The sequence below is a fragment of the Macrobrachium nipponense genome, chromosome 1, assembly GCF_015104395.2.
Source record: "Macrobrachium nipponense isolate FS-2020 chromosome 1, ASM1510439v2, whole genome shotgun sequence".
Taxonomy (NCBI): Eukaryota; Metazoa; Arthropoda; class Malacostraca; order Decapoda; family Palaemonidae; genus Macrobrachium; species Macrobrachium nipponense.
Genome location: NC_087200.1, coordinates 63,007,787 through 63,035,500, shown reverse-complemented (window position 1 = coordinate 63,035,500; position 27,714 = coordinate 63,007,787). Strand labels below are relative to the sequence as shown.

The 27,714-nt window shown below is 40.7% G+C and overlaps 2 protein-coding genes across 6 annotated transcripts in view; both read left to right on the top strand.

The window, feature by feature from the left end:
• Window positions 1-27,714, top strand: part of LOC135219355 (NAD kinase 2, mitochondrial-like) — a gene marked incomplete at its 3' end in the record, with an annotated part of 495,179 nt that overhangs the window by 127,352 nt on the left and 340,113 nt on the right.
• LOC135219357 (WD repeat, SAM and U-box domain-containing protein 1-like) overlaps window positions 10,664-27,714 on the top strand; it is a 255,489-nt gene continuing 238,438 nt past the window's right edge. For both annotated transcript variants that reach the window (XM_064256049.1, XM_064256048.1), the window contains exons 1-2: window positions 10,664-10,751; window positions 18,023-18,168. In XM_064256049.1, the coding sequence (XP_064112119.1) occupies window positions 18,128-18,168 (41 nt within the window). In that variant the 5' untranslated portion in view covers window positions 10,664-10,751; window positions 18,023-18,127. The remainder of the gene's footprint in view (window positions 10,752-18,022; window positions 18,169-27,714) is intronic.

The window sequence follows — 27,714 nt, the reverse complement described above, 5'->3', positions numbered from 1 at the left end:
AGTCAGCAATTCGGTAGAGCTCTCGGCCAGGTATATCCCAGGCAAACGGAATATGGTCGTAGACAAAACTCAGTCGTTGGGATCAAGATCCCAGGCACAGAGTGGTCCCTTCATCAAGTAGTAGCAGACAAGCTCTTCCAGGTTTGGGGGAGACCCATGCTGAACCTTTTTGCGACTCGCTTCAACAGGAAACTGGAGATATTCTGTTCAGTGGTTCCAGATCCTTTAGCGTTAGCGGAGGACGCGTTCTAACATCCCTGGGACAACCTGAAAGTGTATGCCTTCCCTCCGTTTTGTTTGATCCATCAAGTTCTGAACAGGCTGATGAGTTTAAGAGGCCGCAGGATAAACTTTGGTAGCCTTCTGTGGCCTCAGGCGGAATGGTTTCCAGATCTGCTGTCGTTGTTTGTCGGAGGTTCCGAGGGAATTCCCCCTTGGCGGCGTCTGTGTCAGCCGCATGTGGAAAGGTTCCACCAGTCAGCAGAATCCATTGTCTCTTCACGGTTGGAGGTTATCAAGTATCTCCTCCGAGCGAGAGGCTTTTCTCAGAGAACAGCAGGGCATATGTCCAGCAGTCTCAGAAAGTCGACCTCTGCAGTTTACCAAGGCAAATAGGCGATCTACTGTGATTGTTGTCGTAAATGGGGTTTTCCTCCACTCTCAACCTCTATTCAGCAAACAGCAGACTTTTTAACCTTCCTCAGAGATGAGAAACGTTTGTCCGTTTCTGCCATTAGAGACTACAGGGCGGACCTGAGTTTAGTGTTATGCCTTAAAGGTATCGACATCTCCTCGTCCTGGGAACTTTCCTGGCTAGTTAAGGGGTTTGAGCAATCGAGTTCTCCTAGGGAGCTCAAGCCTCCGATGTGGGATGTTTCCTTTGTTCTCAATAGCTTCACTAAGGGTCCTATGAGCCTTTGCGTCACTCATCTGACAGGAACTTGATGTTCAGACAGTTTTTCCCTTTTCTGGCCTTGGCAATCTTTGAAGAGGGTAGGAGAGCTCCACGGTCTGAGCTATGATGTGATGCACACCCAGTTCAAATTTGTCCAGAATTTGTGGCCAAGACCCAAAACCCCACCCCCTGTTACTATGATAGGTTCACTTCATTTTCCATTCCATCACTGACTGACTTTGTGGATGGTGATGCTCAAGAGCTTTTGTTGTGTCCTGTCTGGGCCCTGCGTTGCTATCTTAAAAGGACACGGCACCTTAGACAGGCTGCCGCAGACTTTTTGTTAGCACAGTATGTACAAAGAAGGTGGTGTCAAAGAATACTGTATTTTTGATACGGGAAGCCATCAGACAGGCATAGCTTGACTCTTGATGATTCCGCCACCACGTCTGTGCAGGCTAGAGCACATGATGTTAGGGGTATTGGTCCCTCTCTGGCTTTCAAAAAGAATTTGGCTGTACACAGTGCTGAGCGCTGGTACTGGGTTACATCAGTCCACGTTCACCTCTTTCTATCTTAAGTATGTTGCCCACAGATCTACGGACATGTTTTCCCTGTGTCCTGTGGTGGCTGCCCAACAGCCACCACAGGTTGTGTAACTCGGTTGCCCTTAACAGGGTACTTTTGTATCTTACCTAAGATTATTGCGTGGATGAGAGAATGAGTGAGTTGGCTGGTCTTCTTTCTCTTTTGTACCTTTCCTTCTTCCTTCGGGTTGTTTAAGGAATAGACACGTCATTCGCTGGACTGGTCTGATACAGGAGAGTTAGGTAGTCATACTGATATTGTAGTAGCTTAATATACTAATATCAAACCCGCTATTCGGTAGCATATGCTCAACTCCTTGGCAAAGGAGGAGTTGGGATGGTACAAACCCCTTGGGTGTTGGTATTCTATTGGACAGTCAAAGTTTCCTTTTTGGTTCCCTATACAGTGGACCCCCTGTATTCGTGTTCTCTGGATTTGCGGATTTCTCTTGGAAACTTTCCCCGCTTTATTCGCGGAAAATTCGCACATTCACAGTATTTTTCTCTAAGAAATATCCACAAATTCCTGTTTTTTTTAAAATCAATTTCATCATAAAATTTACTTTTGTGATAAAAACTATTAAAAAAACCAAGTATATAAAAAAATTTTAGTGGGTTTTCTTGAGCTTTAACTAACAAAATAGGCTGTTTTTAGCATTTTTATAGGGGTTCCAACTATTCGTGGGTTCTAACTATTTACGGGTGGCGGGGTGTTCTGGTACGCATCCCCTGCAAATATGGGGGGACCACTGTACAATGATTCTCCCATATATCATTGTCATTGTATGTCACTCAGTGTCTGAGTGGTGAGATATCAATTTATCTAGCTTCTCGCGGGCTTCAGTCCCCTTCTGGAGCTGGACTGGTGGGTAGCCCTCCAGCCGGGTTAGGATGTCTTGTACCTCCCTCCAAGTATGAGTCTATCCTATTGTTAAGACCAAAGGTTTTGTTTGCCTATGAACAAATGACAAATTTTCTAAGACAATTTGTATTTTTCATAGCTACAAATCTGAGGTCTTAACATTAATACTGCCACCTCTAGCTGCCCCTCTGTCTGTTAAGGCATCCTGAGTTGGGAAAGACTGACGCGGTGGCGTAGGTGCGTGGTTGTTGACCACTCTTCACCTGATATATGCATTCATTGCCAGATCTCACAAGATTACTTGCTTTCATCTGCGTTTTAACCAGATCCAGCTAGGCGCTAGAAATGATCCTATTGTTAAGATTTCAGGTTTTGTAGTTTATGAAAAATACTAATTGTCTTAAAATATTTTGTCATTTTAGATATATTCCCTCTCTCATCCACCATACTCTGTATTTATCATTGACACTAACATAGTGCATTCAGAGTACGTAGTACGTACAGTACAGGCAGGCCTCGGTTAACAGCAAAGGTGCCATTCCCAGCTGATGCTGCTAACTGAAAATCAGTAATAACAGCACTAAAAACCTGCTTAACGGCGCTGCTACAAGTATCGGCACTGTTAACCTGATATTGGGCGCGCTGTTAACTAGAAACTGGCGTTGCTAAACAGATATCGGCACTGCTAACCAGATATATGCACCGAAGATCCAGTTAACAGCATCGCTAGACAAGCCCCGTAAAACCTGATAGCCGTTAACTGATAACACTGTTAACCGAGGGCTGCCTTTATATCATAAACATGCATTAATCTGTCAATTGCATAGCTGATAAGAAGTTTAAGTTTGTTTAAAGCCAGGCAAATGCCTCTGTATTACATGAAAATAAGGGTGTTATGAAAATTGTTAGAAGTAAGATGATTATTGATGTGGTTTAATGTCACAGGTGCATCTGTCATCCACAAGTGAATATGTTAGTAATTCACATCATAGGTAAAGACTACAAGAGGTAAAAGAAGCAAAAAGGGGACATGCCTTATAACATATGAACTTTGGACTTAGTGGCAAAATTCCATTTAATCAGAAAGCTATTACAGTATAATAGCATTTGCTGTTTGTCAGCTTGAGTCTGGCCTTACGTCAGATATGATAACAACAAGAAATATTCAAAACTGCAAAGATGATTGATGTCTTGTATTTCACTTTAGAGTGTGTGTTAATTTTATGGGAGAAGTATAGTTTTTGCCTTGACTTTCTCACCAAGCAGTGGTCTTTCTGTGGAGGATTGCCTTGATAGGACTACTCTAGAGTTGATTTTTGTGGATGGTGGACTAGTACCTTCACTTGGTAGCATTTGTGACTTATAGGAATAACCTTCAACCAAGCAACTTGACAGAAAACTGTGTCTATGGCTTGATATGCCACTTCTGCTTTCTGAGAAGCCCTAGAACTCCAGGAGAAATCATTGCTATATTGTTTGTTCAAAGCAAGGGTGACTGTTTGCAAATGGTCCTTGATGAGGAAGAAATAGGTTCTTGCTGTGCATGATTAAGGATCATATTAAAACATTAGGGCTGTTTGTTATAGAATTTTATTAATCACAGGCAGGATTTGAAGTCTTAACAAGCTGTGTTGAAAGGTTCTACCTGAAGGCAGATGTCATTAATGGTTAGAATGTATTATTTTGTTCATACGAGAACAAACCTTCGGTCTTAACAATAGGATAATTTTCTAGCACCTAGCTGGATCCGGTTAAATTGCAGATGAAAAGCAAGGAATCTTGTGAGATCTGTCAATGTGTGCGTACATCGGGTGAAAACTGGTCAAGGACCACGTACCCACGCTAAGGCATTTCATTGTTCTTTTTTTTAGTAACCGCCTGGGCGAGAGGTCGTGGTTGCCCTCTCTCAGCCTTTTACCCAGTTCATTGCCCGTTTTCACTTGTGATTCTGTGTGTGTGGGTGTGCGCTTGTATTATGGCTTCTTCTGCTCCTTCTCGGCCTTGCCAACGTGTTCCCAGGTCCTCAAGGTTTCCCGTGTTCTTGTTTCCTGGTCTTGTCAGTGACGGAGCGCACATACAACTTGCAGTAGGTGTTATTCTAATGTTTGTACCCATAATGAGTCCGTGTCTAGAATGTCGTGCTTGGGCCAGAGAGCAGTGGAAGCTATTTTCATAGTAAGAGGGAGCATTGTAGAGTTTCTACCCTTCCTTCATGGGAGGGATTTTACTATTCTTTCCTGAGCATCATCTCCTGTACCACTTGCAGTAGGTGCTGTTCCAATTTTTGTACTATCACTAACCTTTGTTCAGAATGTCGTTCCTGGTCTGTGTCGCAGTGAAAGGCTTTCTGTAAGAAGAGAGAGCACCGTAGGGTATCTGTTGTTTGTCTTGGGAAGGTTTCTCACCTCCTTGAAGGACAATTCGGCATCCCCTTCTTCCAGAATTTTTCCCTCTGCTAATTTTGATGTCCTATCCCTTTCCTTTTTGTCCATTGATTTGTCTTTGGAAGTTTTGGGAGTTGCATGGATGCTTTTGTGTGTAATGTTGCCCCCTCTCTTATGGGGAGGTAATCTTCCCCCCTCCTCTGAAGATATGGAATCGCACTAGATGATGGCTTTTTCGACCTCCTTAGGCTTATGGGTTGCCCTTCCTTGGATGGCCTATTGTTGCATTTCTTGTCTGCTTGCCAGCCTTTTGGTCTCCACTACTTTGGCTCTTGTGTGCTGCTGCTTAGCGGGATGCCATTAATAACTATGACACATCCTTGGTTGCTGCTTATCTCGCTGACAGTTGGCCAACGACCTCAACCCTGCCATTTTCCTTTGAATGCCATGATGTAACTCCAGCATCCTCTCTGCCTATGACATCAGCTGCGCCGTCACTTCTCCCACTGTCTGTTGCTGTGATGTCATTTCCAGCTTTGTCTGTGTCATCACAGTCGGCTGCAGATTCATGGAGACGTTCCTTCAAGCGAAGGTTGATAGCCTGGACTGTTTTTCGCAAGAGGTATCCTGTACTTTTTAGAGGTGTTGTAGGTGGAAAATTCCTTCCCTTTCTACATTGCCTTCTCCTCCACCCCCTCATTCTCGGGTCAGACATTGGAGGATTCCGGACTTTGTTGCTTTGTCTTCTGAGTGTGAGAGGGGTGTTTTGCTGTCTTCCCAGCACGGACATGCCTTCCCCCGGCACATACATGGACGTGTTCCAGTTCATGATGGCTTTCACTCTTCTCAGAGTCTTCAAGTTGTTTCTTTGACTCCTCAGCCTGTTTGAGTTTGCCACAAGGATAAGGCTCTGATTAAGAGGTCGAAGGTACCTAATACATACACAAGTTGCTGATCCTGCACCTTTTATGAGTTCTCCTGTCCCAGAGACTGTTGCTTCTCCTGTTCTGCCTCCCAACGAATGTGTTCGTCGTGACAGTCGTGAGGCTGTTGATGGTTATGGATGGGAGTTGGTTTGGGGTTGTGGAAGAGTCGCTCAGCCTAGTAGGGCCTCTTTGCCTCTGCATGATTGGAAGGCCTGCATTTCTCCAGTGTCCAAGAACCTTAGGCTTACTGGTTCTCATTTTCCTAAATTACATAGTATTCCATTCCAAGGAGTTCCCACTTGCATTGTTCACCTTACATAGTTGGGGGCCTTGATTCTTCTTGTCATGGTTGATCTCCTCTCCAGGACATTCTCTCACGCATCGTTCTTCATCTCATGACCGTGTACGTGGTTTGTCATGATCGTGTATGTGATTCGGCTCCTGACCTCGTATGTGATTCATTGCTTGACCATGTGCCTGAGCCCCTCTTCATGGATCTTCCGTCGTTTGCTGGTGGAAGGTGACGTCCGGCTTCCAAGGGATGTTGCTCCAGTGGCCTTAGGGAAGGATGAGGATCCTTCTCAGCCATCGTCATTCTCCATTTCCAGAGCCAGAGGAGTGGAGAGTCAAGATTTTCTGTCTTCTTTTTCGGAGTTTATTGATCTCATTCGTGAGTTCAATAATCTTGAGGGGAGGACATGGAAATCAGTCTTCTGTGACCCCTATGGACATGGAGGCCTTGCTCATCCGAGGCAGGATGCTAGAGCTTCGTTTGATCTCCCTTGTTCTGGGAATGCATAATCAATTTTGCAGCCTGTTAATGCTTTGGTCTTGGGTTGGAATAACTCCCTGCACTCTCAGTAGGTCTTCTAAGCTTCTCCCTCTCTTCTCGTGCCGCATAGGGAGTACTATTTGACTAACAATAGTACAACTGAATGTCTCGACACCTTAATTCAGACTTGATCCGTTTAAACGTGGCTTGACCCTGGATCAGATGTACTTAGCTCTCCGGGAGGAAGTGTTGAAGATGTTGGACAAGGGCGCAGTGGAGGAAGTGCAATTTCCTGTATGGGGTTTTGGGTTTTACAGTTGGATTTTCCTGGCGGTACAAAGGCTATGGGTGATTGGAGATCAGTGATAGATCTTTGTACATTGAACCACTTCGTCAGGATGAGGTTCAGAATGGAGACGTCCCAGACAGTTTTGGCAGCTGTAAGGGAGAATGACTTGATGCTGTCGATAGACTTGAAGGATGCTTACTTCCAGATTCCACTTCACCCTTGTCCAGGAGATTCCTTCGCTTCAGCCTTGGATAGCAAGTGTTCCAGTTCAAGGGCCTTTGCTTCCGTCTGACTACAGCCCTTCAAATGTTCACAAGGTTCTTTACCTTAATTTTGTTGTGGGTTCATGCTCAAGGTATTTGCCTGTTGAGATACCTCGATGATTGGCTGATTTTAGCAAGTTCCAGAGAGAAGCTGGTTCGGGACAGGAACTGTCTTCTCCAGTTTTGTTGGAGTCTAGGCATTGTGGTAAACCTGGAGAGGTCCAATTTGCTTCCCAGCCAGAGGATTCTTTACCTGGGTATGACTGTAGATTCGGCAGCATTGAGGATTTTTCTGTTGGACCAGGTTGCAGAAGTTCAGATCTGCGGCATGCTCCTTCTTGCACAGTCTGAACAGCCAACTCTCCAGTGGCAGGTTCTTCTCTGGATCTTGTCATCTCTCAAGAAGCTGGTCGCTCATGGTCAACTCTACATTCGCTCTCTGCAGTGGGGAATGGAGGAGTTCTGGTCCCTGGTGGGAGATTCCCCTCAGCACAGGTACCTCTGTTAAAAGAGGTGAGAAGAGACCTACATTGGTGGTTGGCCGACCAGCTTCTTTGTTAGTTAGGAGTCCTACATTCACCCGCTCTGGATTTACTCTTGTTCTCAGATGGTTCCATGTATGGTTGGGGTGCTCATCTGATGGAGTTCTTGGCCTTGGGTGTTTGGAGTGCAGAGGGCAAGCTGCTTCACATCATGTGTTGGAGTTGAAAGTGGCTTTCCTTGGTCATAGGGAGTTCTGAGAGAGGTTGGAGGGTCATTCTGTAATTTTTGATGTCGGGCAACACCACGTTAGTGGCCTATTTGAACAAACGGGGGCTTGTGTCTCGTTAGCTCCACTTTTTTGACATTCAAGATGCACCAGTGGGAGATCGACAACTCAGTTGAGCTCATGGCCAGGTTCATTTCCAGGCACGAGGAATGTGGTGACCGACAAGCCTTGTCGTCTAAGTCAAGTCCTAGGTACAGAGTGGTCTCTGCATCAGAACGTAGTAGACAGGCTGTTTCACCTTTGGGGAAGACCCATGTTAGACCTGTTCACCACTCGCTTCAACAGGAAGCTGGAGGTCTACTTCTAGGTGGTCCCAGATCCTCTTGCTTTGGTGGAGGACACTGTACACCATCCTTGGGATAGTCTCAAGGTGTACGCCTTCCCTCCGTTCTGCCTGATCTGTCAGGCCTTGAACAGAGTATGTAATGAGTTCCAGGAATCTCAGGATGACCTTGGTGGTGCCTCTATGTCACAGACAGGGTGGTTCTCAGACCTCCTGTCAGCAGTTCCGAGAGAAATTCCCCCATGGCATAATGTCTTTGCCAGCCTCATGTGGAAAGGTTCCACCAGTCAGTAGCATCCCTATCACTTAATGGCTGGAAACTGTCAAGTTTCTCCGCTTTTCTCGCAATACAACGGCCCAGATGTCCAGCTATCTCAGAAGGTCTTCGTCAGCGGCTTACAGGGCAAGGGGGCCGTCTACTGTGATTGGTGTCATTGACGGGGTTTTCTCTCCATTTGGAACTTCTGTTCAGCAGATTTTCTAATCTTTCTCAGAAACGAGAAAGGTTTTTCCATCTCGGCTGTCAGAGGCTACAGGGTTGCCTTGGGATTGGTCCTTCACCTGAAGGGCGAGGACATCTCTTAATCCGGGGAAATCTTGAAATCTTGTTTAGGAAGTTTCAAACAATCCTGAGCACCAAGATAACTCAAACCTCCAACACAGGATCTTACTCTGGTCCTGAGTGGTTGTATTCAAGCTCCATTCAAGCCACTACATTGATCGTCAGACAGGAATCTGACTTAAAGACAGTTTTCAAGTTGGCCTTTGGCTTCCTCGTAGACAGTTGTAGAGCTTCATGGCCTGATTTATAATGTTCAAACACACCAGGGGGTGGGGGTGGCCTTTGAATTTGTCCAGAATTTGTAGCTAAGACTCAAAATCCCTTGGTGCATGAGGATAGATTCGCCTTGTTTTTAATTCCTCTCTGATGTGAGTTTGTGGACAGCGATCTGTAGGAGTTATTGCTTTGTCCCGTCAGAGCTCTGTGCTGCTATCTAAAAAGGACTCGTCACCTAAGGCCTAGTTGTTTGTAGACTTTTTTGTTAGCACGGGCCAGTCCTAGAAAATAAAATCCAGAAGGGAAGTGTCTAACGAACCCATTTCATTCTGGTTGCATGAGGTGATTTAAACGAGCATACTCCTCCACCTTCTAGTTCTGTCACAGAGTCTGTGCAGGTTTGAGCACATGACATCAGAGGAAGGAGTTCCTCTGGCATTTAAGAAGAACTTGTCTGTATATAGGGTTTTCAATGCTGGTTCCTGGCTTTGGCAAACCATGTTCACTTCTTTTACCTGAAGGACATTCACTTCTTTACCTGAAGGACATTGCCCACAGGTCCTTGGACACTTTTTTTTTTTTTTTTTTTTTTTCCCCTCCTGGGCCCAGTGGTGGCGGTCCCAAGAAGTTGTGTAGCTCGTCCCGTGCCCATGGCAGGAGGACAGTTTGTACCTTACCTGAGATGATTGTGTGGAAGAGAGATTGAGTGAGTTGGCTGGTTTCCTTCTTTCTCTTTTTTTTCTTTCTTCTTCCTACGGGTAGGTTATAGAATAGGCACATCATACGCTGGAACTGGTGTGATTCAGGTGGGTGTGGCAGCCACACTGGTTGCAATTATTTGGTTTGTTCCTATACAATAGGTGTAGACAAATCTACTACTCAGTAGCACTTACTCCTCTCTCTGGCAAGGGTGGGGAGAGTAGTAACAAACCCCTGTGGCCTACATGGTTTGTTGCTTGAACAGATACTCTTTACCTTCCACTCTCTTTACATTCCACGAATGCAATGAATCTGGACATGTCTCATTGTGTTTAATTCAAGCAGGCTGAGTATTTAGATAATCGCTTATCTATTCTCTCACAGCTTAGACCCCCTTCTTCAGAACTCGATCTTCTAGGAAGGATGGTCAGGTGGGCTGAACCCCCAGCCAGTTCAGGTTAATGGTACTTTCCTCCAAGTTATAAGTTTATCCTATTGTTAAGACCGGAAGATTTGTTTTGTGCATGAACAAATGACAAATTTTTAATCAATTTGTATTTTTCATAGCTAACAAACCTGAGGTCTTAACATTAACTGCCCACCTCTAGCTGCCCCTCTCATATCCTGGGTTGGAAGAAAGACTGACTTGCCACAAGGCTCCAAGCCTGGTCGGTGACCAGGCTTCAACCTTGTACTATATGCATTAGTAGCCAGATGCCACAGATTCCATGCTTTACAATCTTTGATTTTTTAACCAGTTTCTGATTTTTTAAAACTGGTTTCCAGTTGGTGCTAGAGGATTATCCTATTGTTAAGACTCAGGTTTGTTAGTTATGAAATAAACAAATTGATTTAAAAATTGTCATTTTGTCAGGTGTCAGACATTTTAATCGTAAGTGTAGATAAACCTTTATTGAAGTATTTTCTTGATTGCTTACTATTCAAACAAAAAGATTAATCATTTATTTTTTATGCGATATTTTTGCATACTTTGGTAGCATATTTTGTATGCCTTGTTTGTCTCCTACTGTCTGTGTAGCAAGTAGTGTATGATACTTTTTATTTTTTACAGAGACAAAAGTGTTCGCATTTACAAATGGCAAGTTGGAGATAAATTTATTGAAGTTAAATATTCTCCTTTGATTGGGCACATTCTGCTGTCAATTCCATAAATTTTTCTCCATTTGGAACAAAGCTTTGCATCAGCATCAACTGATGGCTCTACTATCATCTGGGATGTAAAGGTAATATTAGTAAAAGATGATTGAGCATGGTTTCCTTTTTATTGATTTTATGGCCAATAAAAGTTAAGGATTCATAATTTTGTTGGTGTGTCTATAACTTGAGTTGCTTCCAGTCAAGTTTTACAAAAGTACTTACAGTATTTGGAAAGTATTATTATCCACAATTAAAGAGAGCTTATATCTCTCTGCCAATAGGTTAGCTGTCATTCATACAAAAGATCACATGGCTGACCTAGATGACCAATACATTTGTTCTCCACCAAGTATGTTTTGAACATTTTAGCTCTTAGCAGAATTCTCCTTGTGCCATTGTGTATAGACGCAATCATTGGTATTTTGTTATTTTTGGCTGTTTGGTGCTTTCATGGCACTGTACATTTATTTTTCTTAGGATGCCTTCCATTGGAATCGAGACTAAGAAATCATGTTCTGTAGGAATGCTTACTGAGTTAGCAGGATCTTGAGAATTTTGGGATAGAAAGACTGTTTGGGGATGGTTGCAAGTGTGTCTTGAGAATGATGTAAACAATGTAGGGTTTTTCAAGGAATTATATGCTTATGTTTGTTTGATCTAGAAGAGAAGGAATTGAGAATAGATGTAAAGAATGTAGGGTTCTTCAAGGAATTATATGCTTGTGTTTGTTTGATCTAGAAGAGAAGGAAGAGGTAGATTGTGTGAAAGCAGATAGTTTGGTCCAGGTCATAAAGTCATGAAGCTGTCACTTTTGTCCTTCTCCAGGTTCTTTGTCAGTAGCTATCCTCACTCAGTCTATGGGTTTTTCCTCTGCTGCTTTACCTAGTAATGAGACTTCATCAGCCCTACCTTCCACTCCTCTTTTTGTTCTGGAAAAAGAGTATTTGGAAGTTAGAGCAAAACCTAAAAACCTTATTTAGTCAGTTGAAAGTTTGTGTAAACTTACGTTTGGGAACCATTCCAAGTCCCCCCATAGTTTGTGATCATTTTAGTATTCCCCTGTAATAGGTAAGGTGTCAGTGTTATTTTAAAAAAACCAGTAGTCTCTGTTTTCTTGATGTTTAGTCAGTGTCCAGGTCTCACAACTATAGTATTACTGGTCTGATAATGGTGTTGTAAATTCTTAATTTGGTAGACCTCTATGCATTATGATTTTAAGTAGGCTTTCCTAATTCATCCTCAGCTCATTTTCTATATGGGGATAAGGGTAGATTTTTGCAGTCTGCAGACTCTTCTATTGGAAGATGAAATTGACACTTCTTGCTTCATAGTGAAGAATTTAAGCTATTACAAAAGCTTTCCATAGATTATGGATTTCTTTTGTAGGACACATGGCCTCACTGGAGAATTTGTTAGAATAATTAGGCACAATTAAAGTGCAGTCTGGCATAACAGAATTGCAAATTGTACCAAATGTAGGAGGGATGCCAAAACTAAGGTTAACAAGTTTTTTTTTCTGTGCATACAAAACAAAAAGTTATTCCAAGTATTTTGACACTATCTTTTAGTGCACCATAGAATGTTCCACACCACACCCAGTAAACCTTACAGATATTAAGATGGTGGAAAGACTGTCAAAGATTCCTAACAGGTTTATCCCTAAGAGCTCAAACTCTTGGTTATATGGACTGCTTCATGGAGTAAAAGTGAGCAACATAGTATTGGGTCTAGGACTAGTCGGCTGTGGTCCAGCTGGCCGTGGCTGACTGGCTGCAGCTCAACTGGCTGCAGGGGACGACTGGCCGCAGCCGATTGGCTGCAGTGGTAAGAGAGAGAGATTTGGATTTATTATCTTTTGAAGGAAACTAGTGTTTATTTTTTTGTGTTGTTTTTGGTAAATATCCCTTTTTGATTTTTGTGATTACTCTTTCGAAGAAAACTGGTATTTATTGTTATTAATGGTTGTAAACTATTTTAATTTTTTTAAATGAGAGCTTGATACTTTGCCAATTGGACTGTTTCCTTTTTTAAATACATTATTGAACTTTGTAATTATTGTTAATGGTTGTAAACTATTTATTTCATGTATGCATATCATTTTTGAAAAGAGGTTTTCTTTAAGAAAAGAATAATACTTAAAAGGTAAATTTTATTAAACAGCTGAATTACATAGAAGTTACATAAAAGCTGAATTATTGGAATAAAAAATTTAAGAAAATAAAAGATAATTAAAGATAAAAAAAGTTAAATTTCACTAAAAAGTTGAATTATTGGAATATAAAAACTGCTTAAAATAGGTACATAACTATATATCTTAGAGAAGTTATGAGCAATTCCTCTCAGATACTCTTAAAATATTTCTGTTCTCAAACAGTAGCACTACTGATTTTAAACGAGCATCAGCTTCTCGGAACTTCTTCAATTTTATGGGCGGTGTTTGACCAGCAATCAACTGTTCGTAATAAAGATCTCGTCCTCGTTGCACCCTTTTCAAACTATCGCTAAACTTCCATATTGTTGGATGTTGCATCCCTAGTTCATTTTGCAGCCTACGATGAGCAGCTTCGACATGATTGTTGGTTCTATCCTCATCATTTATGCATCGTTCATAAACATTCTAAATGTGTAACGGAAAAAGGAAAAAGGGGAGAACGTCTGCCCTTGCCCTTTCTGTTCATTCTTCCAACATAATTGTCTTCCAGCCAATCTAGAAGTTCTAGACGTTTTCTGTGGAAGGTCATCTACTAATTCCATTATAGCTGCTGTAATACGATCGGGTGGTACAAATGCTAAGGCAATTATCATTTTAGCACGCAGAGCAAAACTAGCATCAGTATTGTATTGTTGAGATAATCCCAAAGATGTTAATTTTTTGTAGACATTCTGCGCAAAGTGGAAAAAACAGCCCCAATATATTAGTACGTAGATGGGAAATAATATTGAAGACTTTTGAAATGCCCTATTTCATAATCACGGTATATTACTTCTGGCTGTAGACTTGGTTGAATTTCTAAGTGCATAGAAAACAGTTTATCATAAGTTGTCATAGTTTATTTGGAAGTAGTGCGTAGATAAATGGATGCATACCACCGTGCATCTCACCAAGAATCACATACACTTGACAAAAAACTGGTGGTGTGATTTTGAACGTCCCATCAACAAAAACATTCTTTACTTCCTTAAGTAAATGTGTATTGCTTTCCTTTCCAAATATAATGATTCTGCAGGATGAATCTTGGTTGTCTGCTAGAAGAAATTTCTCCGATCCATAATTTTGAATATCAACAGGAATAACCAATTCTTCTAAAGATGTAGGATTAGGAGGGTATGCAGACAAATCTTTATGTTCTCTTCTCACCATTTTTCGCAAAGCGCTATGACTAGGCATGACTCCTTGGCATGCTTCATTAACATTTTCTAAACATTCATTAAGCACAGCAGATGTTTGTTCCATTGTTTCTGAAGCCCGCAATTTTATTTTCGATACTATTTTTCCTTTTTCTACTTGAGCGGGGTCAGCATTATGCGAATGCTCATTGATATTTTTTACAATTTCACCATTCTTTACATGTATTCTCGCCTTGCATAGTCTTCTCCTTTCACATCTCCAAAACTCTGTGATATTATCAGCTCCATGTCTATCAAAAACGTATTTATAGCCTATCTCTCACAAACTTTACTTTGCCTCGCTGTGAGAGAATACCAGATGCCATTGTAGAAGGTTTACTGCAACTGAATATTTTAAACTCTAAACTTGATAAAATCAATATTTCCTAAATAGGTAATCTTAGCCTTTCCAAAAAAAGGAGAAGAAAATAGTTTACAACCATTTTTGTAAAATAGCATTGTTTCCTTGTTACTTGTTAATTGCCATTTACTGTATTCAAAACCATTCTTGTAAAATAGCATTGTTTCGATGTTACTCGTTAATTGACATTTACTGCATCCAAATATTTTAGAGAGAGTGAGTGAGAGAGGGACAGACAGACAGACAGAAATAATTTTTTTCTTTATCTCTTCGTCTTATTGATTTACTGTATCTAAATATTTTCTGTGAGAGAGAGTGAGACAGAGACAGACAGACACAGACAAATAAATTTTTGTCTCTCATCTCTTTTGTCTATGGCCAGTTGGGCTGCGGCCAGTCGGCCATGGCCCATTTCGGCAGCAGCCAGTTGTCCCATTTCCCATAGTATTAGTCCTAAACGTAATTCTGGGGAAGGGAATGTTTTGGCAATCGAGGATTCAGGAAGGATTAGCCTTTTTCTGCATATGGAATGATCATTAATTCTATGAGTGCCAGTTGTTGTGATTGTAAGAGCACTCAAATGTGGATTTATTAGCATGTGAGTAAACAGGAATGACCAGTCTACTACTACTCCTCAGGCTTGAGCAGTGTGTGTATTTCTTGAAGCGTGGCCCAAATCAGATGCATATGCTTTTATTAACTCCAAGGAAATTATTGAATTATTTTAAGAGTACGAGCATAGCTCAGTGACTCCTGTAGAGTCTTGGTATTACTGCCTAAGAAGGAATGATTTTCAGACTTGCTTCCTCTCTCTGTGGATCTCTCTTGCATTCTTTCGTTAAGGAAAAATTGACTCAAACTACCAGATTCGATGCAGTCCCACTAAAATTCTGCACCACACTTAACTGCTTTGAGATTCTCAGCTATCTCCTCGCAATAAGGGGTTTTCTAAAGTATCTGCTACCTTGGTCTTGTATCAGAACAGCTGTTTGTTTTATACTTTTTATGCTTTCCTCCGTATTGCATCATGTTCAGTTAGATTTAAGCCCCAGGAACTTAGTATGTTTCTGGGGGATTTAGACAGTCTGAATTTTTATGGCAGATCCTTTTGAGCCTCTGAAATAAGTTCCCTTTAAGTATTTACTCAGAACTCTTTGTTAGCATTATTGGGAATTATAAGAGCAACTTTATTTTAAGCATTCTCCTATAAGGCTGTTGTAAAGGGAATGCTATTTTATCTTTTTAGTTTTTGCCTTAGAGTATGATGTTAAGACCAATTTTTTTTTTAGAACTAAGAATTCCAAATGTAACTTCTTTGGGGGGGGGAAGGAAGAGGAAAATACTTCTCTGTTTTGTTATGGCGGGTAAAATTTACTTAGGTAGTTAAGACTGGAAAGAACAAAGTTAACCTTTTGTTTTGTGGTTTTAGAAAACCTAGGGTGTCTTTGTCAAAGAACACAATGTTCTCTGTGACTTATTTGATCATGATAATAAAAGAGAAACTAGTTATATATAGTTTACCTTTATTGAAGGTAAACATAATGTAAGAGCAGTTGCTACCTCATTTAGTTTTATGACCTATTTGTCTCGTGAGGGTGTGACCATGCTGTGCAGTAGAAGTGCATATATTTTTTACCACTCACTTCCTTAAGTATACAAAGAATCACATCCTAAAATGATAAAGCCCTTAATCTGCTATGCAGAAGTGGGTCATCTTATCCTGAACTGAAGAAATAGCAACCTTTTAGGCTCTTTGTTTTAAATCCTGATTTCTGATATTTTGAGGAGCATAAAGGTATATATATTGTTTAGTGGCTTATCAGTATATCACAAAGGTATTTAATTTTAGTTGACTGTCATTTTTGGGTTTCACACTCAGACACAGGACTCCATTCATGTTGCTGATTCATACTGACTGAAATTTCCCAGTTGTCTGCACATGGCTGCTCTTTATTGCACACACTTGAGAGCTTTGCTCCTTTAATGGCACCCAACTTCTGGTCGCAGTAAAATTCAGAAAGGAGTCCAGGTCAGGTAAGAATGTTTTGGGTTTCGTGCAAAAAACTTTTAGCTTAATTGGCTGAGCAGATTATGTCTAGCAGCACTACCCATCATCTTCTCATTGTGGGAATTGGCTATCTTGACAGTAGGTAAGATCTGTCTCAAATAATATAAATTTTCATAATAAAATTTATCACCTGGGATACTTACCTACTATAAAAGTAGACCTTATCCAACCGCTCTACTACTTAGTACATTGTCAAGAATTCTGATGAGTGAAGATGTTCAAAATACACCTGGTGGAGTAAAAGTGTACTAGAAAGACATCCAGGTCAGCAGTGTGGTCTTTTGTTTGAATTCCAACTTACCTATTGACTTAGCTATCTTTTAATGGCATGTAAGTCCAAATAATAAATATAACTATGAAAAATTATATTACCTCATCATTGGATGAAATTGTTGAAGTTTAGCATAAAATATGAGATGAAAACATTTATGCAATGTATTTATTTGTCGATTCACGTTAGTATTGTATATGTTAGGTTCTCTGTTACAGTATTTCATTAATCTTATATTTATCAAGTAGTATTTGTTCCTGCGTAAATGCAAACCTTTGTTCTATACATGGGGATTTTGTTTGTGAGGGCTAACTGGAACAGCCATTCAAACTTGTTGACAAGATAGTCAACTACTGACAGGCAGGGGAAAGCCCTTCCCACCTTTTGGTCTGCATATAACTTGAGTTCAAGTTCAGATGTTTATCATTACTCTGCCTGAATTTCGCTATTCGAACATTTGTTGAATAAATGAGTATTCTTTTTCCTTTTTGGTCGTTGACTGTGTGTGTATGGCAATTTTCAAACTGACTGGTCAAATAAACCTTCTTGCAAAGAATTAAATTTGTTTTTTCCCTCCCGCTCTGAATATTGTTTTCATTGGATATATGTTAACGGCTTCTGGTAGTTACTATCACTGCCTTCCTTTGTATTCATTGGAAATAGGCTATGTATCCTTTTTCCTCTGATAATCTGTGGCTTAGTCTTTGTAAGTCTTGACTACTGCAGATGTGGCGAACTTTGACAGTCTCAAGGAAATAAAAAAAATATTTCTGGCATCTGTTTAGGATTTCATTCTGAAGACAGCCTTTCGTGTTATTTTTGTATCTTTAAGTGGTACTCCTTTTGCTTTTGTATATTTGAGACAGGTCAGCATATTTCATGAAATCTCCAGGAATGTTAATCATAACAAGGATATAAGTTCCAGAAGAGTGTCTGTTGCAGCTGGCCTTGTATTAAAGATGTAAACTTCATGTAACCAAACACCACTATGAGTGAGGTACCAAAAAGTCTAAATATCTCTTTAACTCTCGTGAAGCTAGGGACTTATAGCGGGGATGCATAGTGCTACTATAACTTCTCCTTTTGTATGACAGCAAAAGTTGAAGTGTCTAGGGCATTCAAAGACATAAATATTGGCTCATTATATGTAATAAGTTTTAATATTTTCCTTCAAAATTAGGTAATGGATAATTAGATATTTTAATGACTTTTCCTCTAAAGTTAATGGTCTCTTCATACCTATTCTATGCCATCTTTTTTTTCTTAATAGACTGGGGATAGGCTGTGCTCCTTGCAGCAAGATAGTGATGCAGCTTTAAGAGTGTGTGCCTTTTCTACAAATTCTGCACTGCTAGCCACAGGAGGTGATGATGATATGGCATCTTTATGGGATGTGTCTACTTTGTCCTTGCTAAGGTATGTTTTTACCTGAGGCTGTAATTTAATGTTTAATAGAATAACTGTAGATAGTTTTCACCGTTTGCTTTGGATTGTTGTGTATGTTATAAGGATTTTTCAATAAATTTATCTAAATTTACAAATAAATGAGCTGCATTAGTTGAGTAGCAGACTAAAAGAACAAAATTTTTAATAACTGCGGGATTTTGCAAATTATTTTGCCTGATTTATGACTAAGCCAATTTATTGGCTAAGGTATAGCAAATTTTCTAGACAGAGGCATATTAGACAGATTTAATTGAGACCAGAGTCTTCGTCGTGATGTAATTTAGACTTGCTTAGTAGTTAGATTTAATTTAGATCAGATACAAAGAGCACCATCAAAAATACTTTGTTTATCGAAACCTTATGATTTTGAGTGCTGTGTATGGTAGCATTTTTATAAGTTGTACCTTGGGATAGCTGACACAATTTATAATAAAGTATTAATCTCTATCTTTTTATTTACAATGAATTTATGGGCAATTCAAACACTATGTTACACATGCTTTCTCACATTGTTGTAATGATTCCTTGAAATTTTTTTGCATTTTTATGACTTTAGATTTTAATTTAGCACTAATTGAGGCCTTGATATGCAATTTGTTCATGAATGTATTTGTGGCAGTCATAATGATTTTATCATGTGGTCTGAAATGTCAAAGCATCTTTAGTCTTATTTATAGCTATTTTTCTAACAAAGGCCATTTCCTAATTGGAGTTGGGCCCTTGAAAAGCTATATATACAGAAAAGTAATCATTCCATTCATCCTTTAACTACTGAATTGTGAATGAACCCCACAGCATTAATGGCTTTATATACTTGAACAAAAGAATCGTCATCAGTGATTGACCTCTCTCTATGCATATTGCATCACTTACCTGTATCTTGCACATCTTTTCTTGCTTCATGGATACAGTATTGGGTCTTTTCTATTTCAATGCCTTGTGCCCGGTCTTTCCTATTTCAATATCTCTTGCCAGCATATTTTCCAATCTTTCCTCCTCTTCCCTCATCACTTCAAAATTGTACATTCTTACTTTCACCAATAATTTTTCATTCTCTTCATGTAGTCAAACCACCTTAGACCATTCTCATCCATGTAAATCATCTTTGTTTACTGATGTACCTTTTTTTTGCTTTTGTTTTATCACTAGATATTCTCCCCTTTTAATCTTCCTAGCTCCACATATATATATAGTATACTATGAAAACTATATTAGCAGAATCCACATCCTGTCTTTTATTCACGTTCTACATCCACACTTCACTTGTATCAGAATCAGCTCAAGAATCCCCCTTTCACTACCAAAGACCATCTCTTCATTTCCAAGTCTTCTACGTAAATCACACTACCTTCCTCTATTCTTCTGTCCTTCTGTCCTAGTAATTAATTACAGGGTTTTCTTTTTCTGATACCATTTGGGGAAAATACACCCAATATACTGGTATGAACCAACCACTTCCATTTTTCCATAACCTTGGTTCCCATATACTATCATATGTACCTTACACTTGGTCACATTCAGCATTGTCCTCATACAAACACCTGCAGACTTTCACCTAATCTTTACATTGTTCATATGCAGAACAAACCTGAGGTCTTAACAATAGGATAATCTCCAAGTGTTAGCTGTTAACCGGTTAAAACAATCAAGATAGTATGGCAAGGAATCTGTGAGCTCTGGGCAACTCCTGTGCGTACAAGGTGAGAGCTGGTCAAAGACCTCACGTCGCACTCCGTGATACATTTAGTCTTTTCTTTAACCGCCGTTGGAGAATAGACTGTCGCTTTTGTTCTCCTTCCAAGGCTGTCGTTTTGTGCCCATGTTTCCGTTATTTTTCATTGTGTTTGTTGTGTGAGTGTTTCTGTTTAATATGGATTCCTTCGAGTCTTCACAGCTCTGTCAGCACATGTACCCAGGCATCCAGGGATTCCCGTGCTCAACGTTTCTGGCGTCCATGATTACAGATCCTCATATGACTTGCAGTAGGTGCCAAGCAAATTATTGCACAATTACTAATCCATGCCCGGAATGTCGTTCTTGGCCTAAGTCGCTTTGGAGAGTGTTTTACAAGAAGAGGGGACATCACAGAGGTTAGATTCTTCCTTCTTGGGAGGGTTTTTCTTCTCCTCGACTGGATGATTCGACTATCGCTCTCCCTGTGGCTAGTTCAAGTGTACCTCTGTTGCCTTCCTTTTCTTCCATTGACTTGTCAATGGAAGTATTGGGAGTACCACAGGATGATGTTTTGTTTAAGATGTTTTGTTTAATGTGGCCCCGCTCCCTCAGGTTCTAATTTTCATCCAAAGAGGGAGGAGGCTCCACCATCTAGTTTCTTAGTTTCCGGTTCAGCCATCCAAGATGGCGGCTGTTTCAGGTTCAGTGTCATCCAAGATGGCTGTTGTTTGGGCGTCGCTGGCTACAGTGTTCACCTTCCTTGGATGGCCTGTTTGTTGCATTTCTTGGAGGCACGTATCCCCCCCTCCTGGCCCCTATAGCAGTCCTGCCTCCCCCAGGACTCCTCTACGTTTGCTCTCGTGTGCTCCCACCTTGCGGGGCTCCTTTGTCTTCGTTGACACTCTCTGGGTTGCACCTTATTGCTCCGCCAGTGAGGCCATCGACCAGCGCTGGTCTTAGAAATGTTGTGACACCACTTCCAGCATCCTCTCAGCCTCTGACGTCAGATGCGGTGGCCGCTCATTCTCCCGTTGTTATGATGTCATCCCTTCCCAGTGTGATGTCATCGTCTACTGTGGCTGAGCCATCCAAATGTTTACTTCAAGCAGTCTGCAAGAGACTTGACTCTGTTTTTCGAGAGAAGTTCTCTGCTGCCTCTGAGAAGAAGAGTTGTAAACCGAGTGTTTCTTCCCCTCCTCCTGCTAGTAAAAGACTTTGTAGAGGGGGAAGTTTCACTCCTTCCCCTGCTTCTCCTCTCCTCCATCACTGCCTTGCCATCTTGTTAGACATTGGAAGCCCAAGGACTTTGTGACTTTGTCTTCTGCAAGCAAAAGGAGTGCATTGCCTTATGCCTCACATGACCGCGTCTCTCCCATGCATGTCTGTGTTCATGCGAGTGAGAGGAGTGCTTCGCCATCTGCCCCACATGGTCATGTTTGTCCATCACACATTCGTGTTCGTGAGTTTGGCGGTGGGGCTCGTGGAAGGAAGGCATTCCTAAGGTTAAGAGACCTTAACCTTTGGAGTCAGTCTCCTTCAGGTGGCTCTCTTTGAGGATGTTCCTTGTCTCGGGACTGTGCTCAGTTGGCGTCTCACGACCGTATACTTGACTCGTCACATGTCCATGTACGTGATTTCTCCTGTGAAGGCCTACGTGGTGTACGTGGCATATGTGGGCGCTATCCTTTTTTCGATCGTGTACGTGGTTCCTCACATGAGCCTGTAATTGGTTCGAGCCAGGACCATGTACAAGTGTCGTTGCATGACGATGTTCCACAACCTTCTGGCTCAGGATCTTCAGGTTTTATGCCCTACACTTTAACCAATAATGACCAGAATGCTAGGCTTCCTAGGGAAGCTTCACCAATGACGTTACAGAAGGATGAGGATATCGCCAAGCCTTGTAATTCACATCGTTGGTCACCTTTGCTGGAGTAAGATGAGGGACACAGCCAAGAGTTTATGTCTTCCTTCTCCGAGGTTGTTGATCTCATTCGTGAGTTCAACAATCTTGAGGGTAGGGCACAGGCATAGTCTTCTATCACCCCAACGGATATATAGACCTTGCTGGGTGCCAGACAGGATTCAAGGACTTCTTTTGAGCTTCCCTTGTCGGGTTGCGCTCAGTCCGTTTTGCAAAGTGTGAACACTTTGATTCTGGACTGAGATGGCTCTCTACATTCCAGTAGATCACTCTAGTTTCTCCCTCCTCCTCTTGTGCAGCATAGGAAGTACTACTCTATTAATGTAGTGCATTTGATGTCCCGTCACCTTAACCTGGATGTTATCCATCTTAAGCCTGGTCTAATCCTGGAGCAGGTTGACGGTCAGAAGGTCCATCTTTTTTGTCACAAGCTTAGCTTTAGCTATGGAGACACGTTCCATCTTCCAGACTGTCTCCTGGCTGGACTTGTGGTCCACTGGGATAACCAGGATTGCTTCGGATAGGACTGAGGGAGGTATAGTGAGTTCTTCCTCACTCACTAGACTGTTACAGTCGGGTGCTAAAGCTTTATCATACCTGGCCTACCTTAGTGCAACCTTGTGGGTCAACCAGCTCCTGGCCAGGATAGATGCAGCACTGTCCAAGGTGGCGAGTTCAGTGGACTCTGTTAGCTCTCAGGAATGGGAATCTCGATTCACATTTAATATTTCCGAGGACTGAATTAATAGATGCGATCGACTGCGACTTGCGGATACTAAAGATAGGCTAGTCCATCAGGCGGTGTCCAAGTCAGAGGCTCGTTTGATTGTTCTATAATGTCTTTCTGAGTTACATACCAAATTTCAATCTTTAAAACTAAGGGAAATGATAGAATTTGAATTTCAATATGTAAAGTTTTGAGATATGGGCATTTAAAGTTTTTCATTGTGATTTTACAATGACAGTGTTATATTCCTTGTTTTTGGGTGGTAATAAACTAAAATATGTTATTTATCATAATTTAATCATAAATGAAGATCCCTTTGCTCATAGATCGTAGTCTGGGGCACTGCGTCAGGCAAGACGGGGCACTCCTTCCTACACAACACACACTCTCCTTCACTAACTCGGCTTGTTAGAGCGAATTTTCTTCCTCTGTATATTAGCAAGAGGTTTTCCTTGTCTTTTCCTTTTTGGCATGATGAAATTCTTGCTGAAACAAAGAAAAGCAGATGTAAAAGTCAGCAAATGTTAGAGGTGAAACTTGAATGTGTACTCTCTTTTACAAAGACAGTGTTGATAAATGAGGATGATTATGAAATTTATATTCCTTTTTGGGTATTCATAAACCAAAGCTATGTTATTTATCATTAATGAATATCCCTTTGCTCAAACCCTGCCGCCCCCTCTCTCTCTCTCTCCACTAACTACACTAATATCACTGATATTATGATTTTCTTAACTCTTATTAGACCGAATTTTCTTCTTCTGTATGTTAGTGAGATGTTTTGCTTGTCTTTTCCTTTTTGGTATGAGAAAATTCTTGCCGAAACAAAGAAAAACAGATGTAAAAGCAAGCGAATGTCAGAGGTGAAACTCGCACGTGTACTCTCTATCATGTTTCTGCTTGCATTGAAGGGTGGTAACTTGCTAACTTCCCATCTTGCGACTCATGGAATCTCTACAGATGCCATTGCTCTCAATTTGTGGGATGATAATTATCAAAATTTACGATAACAGAAGAAATATTGCATTTTCTTGTACAAATCAATGGTTTTGGCATATTGAGTTACTTTTACTAATTACCCCGTAACTACAAGTAAGAGGAATTTTGACAAAATATTTCGTATAGCATTCTCCATTGCCATACGAAGCTCCATGAATTTTATCATGACTGCATTTTTTGCCCTATACCCCATATATAGGGGTACCAGCCAGCCCCCTGAAAGGATGCTTACTTCCAGATTCCTATTCACCCTTCATCCAGAAAGTTTCTTCACTTCACTCTGAGAGAACAGATCTATCTGTTCAAGGTTGTTTGTTTCAGGTTGACCACGTGTCCCCTCAGGCGTTCACTAGGGTCTTTGTCCTCGGAGGTAGATTAATAGTGCCCAAAACTATACCAGGAAAACCAAGGAAAGCACACAGGACATTAATCCATTACATACTCACCAGCATCGATAATGTAGCGTCTATTCAGTGCATTGCTAGCTCATCTGAGCAACATATCAGGAGTAAGCATATGTGTTTAACCCTCTTACGCCGATTGGACGTATTAAACGTCGAGATAAATTGTCTCCCGGGTGCCGATTGGACGTATTAAACGTCAACATAAAAAAGTTTTTTTTTAAAATTCGCGGAAAAATACTTATAGGCCTACCAGGCAAAAACTTTTGAATCATGCTGGGAGCTCACGGATCAAGGCGTTGTTTTGTTTACAATCGTTACCCAGGTGCGCAAGCGGGAATTCTTTATTATCGCACTAAAAAGTACAGTGACACATTTCAGGAATTATTTCGTCACTTTGACATAATTTTTGCACCATTTTAAATTAGCCGTTACATGGAGTATTATATATGGAAATGTGCACAGTTTACATGTAGAATACAACAAAAAATACTTTTATCAGTTTTGAAAGATTTTCATACAAATAACGATAAGTGCCAAAATTTCAACCTTTGGTCAACTTTGACTCTACCGAAATGGTCGGAAAACAAAATTTTAAGCTAAAACTCTTATAATCTAGTAATATTCAATAATTTACCTTCATTTTGCAACAAATTGGACATCTCTAGCACAGTATTTTGATTTATGGTGAATTTATGGAAAAACTTTTTCCTCACTTCCATGCGGTAACTCTTCCGATAAATTTTTTCGTGCGATTGTCGTAATGTTTGCACCATTTTAAATTTGCCGTTACATAAAGTTTTATATATGGAAATGTGCGCAATTTCATGCACAATACAACTAAAAACAACCCATGGTTGTAGCTTTTATCAGTTTTGAAATATTTTCATATAAATAACGATAAGTGCCAAAATTTCAACCTTCGGTCAACTTTGACTCTACCGAAATGGTCGAAAAAACGCAATTGTTATCTAAAACTCGTACATTCTAGTAATATTCAATCATTTGCCTTCATTTTGCAACAAATTGGAAGTCTCTAGCACAATATTTTGATTTATGGGGAATTTATGAAAAAAAAAAATCTTTCCTCACAGTCTGCGCGGTAACTTCCGAAAAAAATCATAAATTTTTTCGTGCGATTGTCGTAATGTTTGCACCATTTTAAATTAGCCGTTACATAAAGTTTTATATAAAAAAAATGTGTGCAATTTCATGTAGAATACAACTAAAAATGATTGAAGGTTTGTAGCATTGTCCATTTTTGAAATATTTGCATGTAAATCACGATAAATAAAAAAAAACCACGTTCGGTCAACTTTGACCCTACTGAAATAGTCGAAAAAAACGCAATTGTAAGCTAAAATTCTTACAGTCTAGTAATATTCAGTCATTTATCTTCATTTTGAAATAAATTCGAAGTCTCTAGCACAATATTTAGATTTATGGTGAATTAAAAAAAAAAAAAAATTTCCTTCCCTCCACGCCGGGATTCTCCGCCGCAAATCTCCGAAATGCGTACGTTGCATTCTCGTTATATTTGCCCCGTTTTTTTAATATTAGGCGTTTCATAGAGTTTTATGTATGAAAATGTGTGCAATTTCATGTAGAATACAACAAAAAATAATTGAAGGTTGTAGCTTTTCTCATTTTCGAAATATTTGTATATAAAAAAATATAAAAAAATTTGACATTCGGTCAACTTTAACTCATCCGAAATGGTCAAAAACTGCAATTGTAAGCTAAAACTCTTATAGTATAGTAATATTCAATCATTTATCTTCATTTTGAAAACAAATTGGAAGTCTCTAGAAGAATATTTTGATTTATGGTGAATTTTTGAAAAAAAATAAAAAAAACATTTTATTACGTCCGCGAGTTACGAATTCAATGCATCATATTGTGATAATATATTCTGTGTTGCTTTGATCGTTTTACAATGATTGCAATTTAGTGTACAAAACAACGGAAAAAAAATTAGCTCTAGCTTTAACCATTTTGCTCACAGCGTGATTTGAATACAATTATATATGATGATATTTTTTTTTCATTCTGATGGTTGCATACTAAACTTCAGGCAATGACAAAAAAAGGAGCCAAAACTGAACTCTTAATCTTGAAAACTAAGAGTGCTGTGGTTTTTTTTAAAAATATTTTTTCCGCTTCAGCGCTCACTCCGAGACCCTCTCAGGCATACGGGAGACGATTTTTATTATACCCCTTCGGCGTAAAAGGGTTAAGATAAGCTCGACAAATATCTAAGCTGTATCCCAGACCATCCAAGATTGGAAGATGCATTAGCATCTCTCTGGTAGACATTAGAGGTGCCTCACACCAAGGGACCTGGGATAACCTGAACAAGCTGTAAAGTCTGTAAGGTAAGGTAAAGTCGATATGGGCTCATGCTCAAGGGATTCACCTGTTAAGGTACCTCGACGACTGTCTGTTATTAGCAAGCTCCAAGGAGAAACTGCTTCAGGACAGAAATAGTCTTCTTCAGCTTTGTCGCGAGCTAGGCATAGTGTTAAAGCTAGAAAAGTCAAATCTGCTTCCCAGTCAGAAAGCTCTTTATCTAGGTATGGTTATAGGTATAGCAGCATCGAGGTTGTTTTCCATCGGACCAGGGTTAGAGAAGTTTTGGTTAGTTGCATGCAAGTTCCTGTCACAACCTGAACAGCCAGTTCACCAGTGGCAGGTTCTTCTGAGGATTTTGTCGTCTTTGGAGAGGATTTTGTCTTCTTTGGAGAAGCTGGTCCCTCATGTTTCTTCTTCATCTTCAGCTCTGCAATGGAGACTGAAAGACTTCTGGTCCCCAGTGGGAGATTCCCCTCTGCAGAAAGTCCCTCTGTCCGAAAAGGTGAAGCAAGACCATCGTTGGTGGTTGGACGACCAGAATCTCTCGGTGGGAATCCCTCTGCATTCTCCCCCTCCAGACCTCCTCCTGTTTACAGATCCCTCCATCATGGTTGGGGTGCTCATCTGGAAGGTCTCCATGCTACACATCAACATTTTGGAGCTGAAAGCAGCTTTTCTGGGCCGGAAGTTTACTGTTCCGTGGTCCCGGCTCCTCTTTCTCTAGCAGAGGACGCCTTCCAACACCCTTGGGACAACCTCGAGGTGTACGCCTTCCCAACGTTTTGCCTGATCCATCAAATTCTGAACAGGGTGATGAGTTCTCGAAATCTCAGGATGACTGTGGTGGCTCCTCTGTGGCCTCAAGCAGAGTGGTTCCCGGACTTTCTGTCCCTTCTGTCAGAGGTTCCAAGAGAGATACCCCCATGGCGGCAACTTTTCTGGCAGCCTCATGCCGAAAGGCTTCACCAAACGGTAGAATCCCTATCTCTTCACAGATAGAGACTATCAAGTATCTCCTCCAAGTGAGAGGTTTTTCTCAGGGGGCAGCGGGACATATGTCTAGCGTATAGCAGATTTTTTTATCTTTCTCAGGGATGAGAGGGGGCCATTCTGTTTCTGCTATCAGGGGCTACAAAGCAGCGTTAAGTTTGGTGTTACGCCTGAAAGGCGGGGACATCTCTTCATCCTGGGAGATCTTGTTGTTCAGGGTTTTTGAACAGACCTGTTCTCCAAAGGAACTCAACGCCCTCCAGCATGGGATGTTTTGTTTGTCCTGAGAAGTCTCACTCAAGCTCCATTCGAGCCCTTGCGTTGATCATCAGACAGAGATTTGACACTAAAGACAGTTTTCCTGCTTTCCTTGGCTTCTTTGAAAAGAGTGGGGGAGCCTTCATGGCCTAAGTTATGATGTGAAAAATTCCAGGGGTTGGGGGTCTGTG